Source organism: Helianthus annuus, chromosome 10 (assembly GCF_002127325.2).
Source record: "Helianthus annuus cultivar XRQ/B chromosome 10, HanXRQr2.0-SUNRISE, whole genome shotgun sequence".
Lineage (NCBI taxonomy): Eukaryota > Viridiplantae > Streptophyta > Magnoliopsida > Asterales > Asteraceae > Helianthus > Helianthus annuus.
Genome location: NC_035442.2, coordinates 120,103,443 through 120,108,117, shown reverse-complemented (window position 1 = coordinate 120,108,117; position 4,675 = coordinate 120,103,443). Strand labels below are relative to the sequence as shown.

The 4,675-nt window shown below is 36.9% G+C and overlaps 1 protein-coding gene across 1 annotated transcript; it reads left to right on the top strand.

The window, feature by feature from the left end:
* The first annotated feature begins 1,760 nt into the window (after positions 1-1,760).
* LOC110884620 (tropinone reductase homolog At5g06060) lies at positions 1,761-4,000 on the top strand. The gene is made up of 4 exons (XM_022132343.2): positions 1,761-2,045; positions 3,160-3,376; positions 3,459-3,565; positions 3,662-4,000. Exons 1-4 carry the CDS (start codon positions 1,761-1,763, stop codon positions 3,836-3,838), a joined length of 786 nt encoding a protein of 261 aa, XP_021988035.1. The 3' UTR covers positions 3,839-4,000.
* The last annotated feature ends 675 nt before the right edge of the window (positions 4,001-4,675 follow it).

Genomic DNA, 4,675 nt, shown 5'->3' with positions numbered 1-4,675 from the left:
AAGAAAAAGGCAAGTTGGTTGTTGTCGATGAGATATTGTCATCAATATTTGGTTGGTGGGTCTGGAGTGACTTACTCAATCACATCTGTCTGTAAAGTAAAACAACTCTCGGTATGGGGATCGGCTTTGAATCGTCTTTCATCGGCGCCGCTCCTCCAGCCATTTCGCCCCCATCCAGCGGCGTCCTCCCCGTCCCCTTGCGGCCGTTTGAGCCGATTATCCCCCTCTCTCACACACCTATATATACAACTTATATATATGCATATTAGGATCATCCCCCAATTTCCTTACCTCCATCCTCTTTGCTTCATCCTCACGCCCATCTTACGTGACGCTTACATGACGGATCATCTTTCAAGAGAGGACCATCACCATACCATGTAGCCTTAGTTAAAGATACCATGTAGCCTTAGTTAAAGATGAAGTATCAAAGGTTATTTCACCAAGCAAATGGCTAACACCATGCATTTTCTTTTCTTTTTTTTTTCTTTTTTTTAGCTTTTCTTATTTTTTTTTCTTTTTCTATTTTTTCTCTTTTATTAATAGTGAAATGGGCATTATTTTATACACACTACTACTATTAAGCACTCTGTGTTGCAACAGTTGTCGTAAAACTGTGTCAAGTAGTTCCAATGCTATATCACTGTTAGCGACCATCAATACCGGAAGAGCTCATAAAAACAAAATAAATAAAAAGGAAAAAAATAATTCCGAGCGAAAAGTAGACGTAAAATTTTTGAATCACGCACGCTCGTTGCAGAGAAATTAAACCGAAACGTAAATCATAGAAAAAAATAACTAACTCAATCCAGGACCCGCGCGTTGCGACGAACTTATTAAACGGGGAAAAATAGATGTTTTGCGATGTGCCAGTCAAACGGGAAAAAATATATGAAAAAAAGTGTTTCACCCCATACGCACGTTGCGGTGCGTTAACTCACAAAATTTAGAACGAAACGGAAAAACTTGGGAAAGTTGAAAAGTTCAGTGGACCAAAATTGAAAATAAAAAAGAGTTGGAGTTAAATTGGAAAAGATGAAAAACTTTGGTTAATGATAAAAACAAATGGTCTAATTTTAATAGAAGAAAAGTTTTGGGTTAGAAAAAAAAGAAAAATAAAACTATACATGACGTACAACACAAAAAATTACAAAAAGGTTAAAATTTTTATTTTTGTAAAACATGAATAAACTATTGTATATTATATATTAATAGAGTAAACTCTAGTTAATTGTTAAATACTTATTTATTATCTGTGTAATACACGGTATGGTTTCAATTTATTTATAACTCTTTAATTAATTTAATATTTATGAATTAGTTCTTTTCATATTAGTTCAAGAGATATTAATAATTTAGTAGATATTAGATTTAGATATTAATAATATTATCAAAGATTGAAGGAGAAAAATATTTTTAAGAAAATATCATGTACAATTAATTGAAGTTATTTATTAAGTTTAGATAAAGATAAAGATTAATATCTATATATTAGTTATTAATATTATTGAAATATATTAAACAAATATAAATAAAATTATTAAAGCCCTTTGATTTTATGACGCCGACGACGTTATTCCACACCACCTTAAAAAACAATAATAAAACGCCAGACTTTATCAAACTTGGCGGCTTATCGCTGCAGTTGAAAAATCATCCAAAACTATAGGATCTGAATCATCCGATGAAACTTGTCAGCTTGTCACTAAGTTAACGTTGTTCATTTCTCACTCTTCCCACCCATTGCTCCTCTCTCACACATGGAACACAGTAAAAACCCCAGATGGCGTTTGGACGGAATGACAGCTCTCGTCACCGGTGGTACACGTGGCATCGGCTATGCTGTGGTGGAGGAACTGGCGGCGTTGGGGGCGGTGGTCCACACGTGTGCTCGCAATGAGTCTGAACTTAACCAACGGTTACAAGAATGGTCACTGAAGGGGTTCAGTGTAACTGGGTCCGTCTGCGATGTAGCTTCTCATCCCCAACGAGAAGTTCTGGTCGCTAAAGTCTCGTCGCTGTTCAATGGCAAGCTCAATATCCTAGTAAGTTGTTCTAGTTTCTTTTCATCATCAGAAGCTGATAATTTGTGCATTTGAGGTACCAAAATTGGATGTTATAGCCGAACAAGTGATCAATTCGGTTTCGTATATATAGTTGCAGATAATATGTATGTATATGTGTAATTGTTATGAAATCATTAAGTTGGAGATCATATGTAAGTGCATGTGTAACTGCAAATCATTGAGTTGGAGATCATATGTATATGTGTATATGAAATCATTAAGTTTCAGATATATATATGTATGTATATGCGTATATGTATATGACAAAGCCTTTAAACAGATCAAAGTTGTTGCTTCTTTGAATCTATAAAAACTAATTTAGACAAAGCTTTTAATGATTTCAGCCTCAAGTAGTGATAGTAATTCACTTTAGTATTTCTTATGATTTGATTAGCAACAAAACATAAATAATAAATATAAATAATTACTAATAAAACACGAAATGACACTATTACTTTGAATTAATCCTCAATATTTATATAGCTCAAGTTCTTTGACAGAAGTCAATCAAGAAAAATTGGGCTCAGGTTGAAACACGTCGTTTTAGAAAGTATCAATTTGTTCGGGTCAAAACGGGTCTAACCAAACTATGCTTGGGTTGAAATGGGTCAAAAGAATCAATTTGTTCAGGTTGAACCCGTTTTAATATATATTAGAAAAAAATATATTAAAACCGGGTTCATCCGCTGTTTTTGTTTTTATGGCGGTTAGTGGCAACGCTAGTGGTCGTGTTAGTGGCAGATAGTGGTGTGCCTCATTTGGACCCGTTCTAAATTAGCACGTTTTACAAGAGTGACCCGTTGTATAATTTCAAGTAGACCGAATCAATCCATTTAGCGAACAAGAACTACCATATTAACCCATTTATTAAAGAATGACCCATGATTGCCGGGTCTAATACTAGCATCAGAAGTCAAATTATGTATTTTTTGCGGTCAAACACCAATGTTTTACATAAATATAAACATGTGACTGGGATTTGTTTCTATCAACCAATAAGTGCTGCTTTTTATATAGTAACTAATTCTTACTGTGATCTCACAAACTTCTGCACTTTGCACAAGCCTTACTTGGGTGGATTTCATTTCTGTAGGTAAACAATGCCGGGACTGCATATACGAAACCTACTACAGAGTATACCGCAGAAGAATATTCCATGCACATGGCTACCAATTTGGAATCTTGCTACCATATGTGTCAACTTGTACATCCTCTTTTAAAGACTTCTGGAGTTGGAAGCATTGTGTTCATTTCCTCAGTTGCAGGTCTGATTCATGTTGCTGTTGGATCGGTTTACAGTGCCACTAAAGGTATGGTTGCATAATCGTTTTAACTTTTAAGCTAACAAAATGCCTTAGGGAAAAAGATGTAATTTTTGTTTTACACCCACAGGCGCATTGAATCAACTTACAAAGAATTTAGCGTGCGAGTGGGCGAAAGACAACATTCGGACAAATTGTGTAGCACCATGGTTTACTAAAACCTCGCTTATGGAACCTGTAATATGCCTTCATCTTGTCTTTCATTTACTTGTGATAATATTTAAATTCCATTGTTCTAACCCGAGCTTTCGGGGTAATGTTTATGATGTTCAGGCACTTGATAATAAGGAGTTTCTGGATCAAGTGGCATCTAGAACGCCACTTAAACGCTTTGCAGAAGGCAATGAAGTTTCATCTTCGGTTGCCTTCCTTTGCCTACCGGCTGCTTCTTATATTACTGGCCAAACCATTGCTGTTGATGGAGGATTTACGGTCAACGGGTTCCCCTAAGGGTATCATGATGCATGAGGTTGTGCCTGATGTTCAAGGTTTAATATTAAGCAGTCCTATTTGTATTATGAGGTATTGTTTTTAACTGTTTGTTTAACCACCAAAAATATATGTAGAAATACAATAAATAAATAAATAAATAAATGTACACCAATCGATACACTTTCTTTTGATGAGAAACAACCTAGTGTCAAGTAAAATGGTTTGAGTCCGTGATCCCAGCTCAGCTGGTGGGTTGGCTGGTTGTCTCCATTGGAGGCGCCGGTTCGATCCCTGGCTACTGCAGGATGAGACACTTGTGCGCTATGATGGTGAAAAACCCACCGAGGAGGGTTTGATCCTGAGCGTCACCCCGGTTTTCACCCGGCTATTACTCCAGCGAGGCAACTCGTGTGGAGGCAGTACAATTTCCGGGGGAGCGCCAACTCACGCCCGGACAACACCAGCGTGGACCCGGTTCAGACAACATAGTATGGTGCGGGCCTTGTGAGTTGGGCTTGCCTTAGGGCAGGTGTGACATGGGTCACTCATAAGAAAGTCACCGTTCAAAAAAAAAAAGTAAAATGGTTTGAATAGGTATTGACATCATATTGTGTATGTTGAACAGTTTCTTCTGTAATTTCCACTACTTGTATAAGATACTTACACTGTTATTTCCATGATTTTGTACTTGACACATGTACTTTAAGCTTTTTGTTTGCTTGTAACGCAACCCACTCGTACCAATCAGTATTTGTCCGCATTGCCTCCTAGGTGCTCACGGATTTATTTTTTGGTTACCCAAGTGAAGACTTCCCAGCATCCCGAATGCTCCACCCAAAAACACGGAGTTCACCT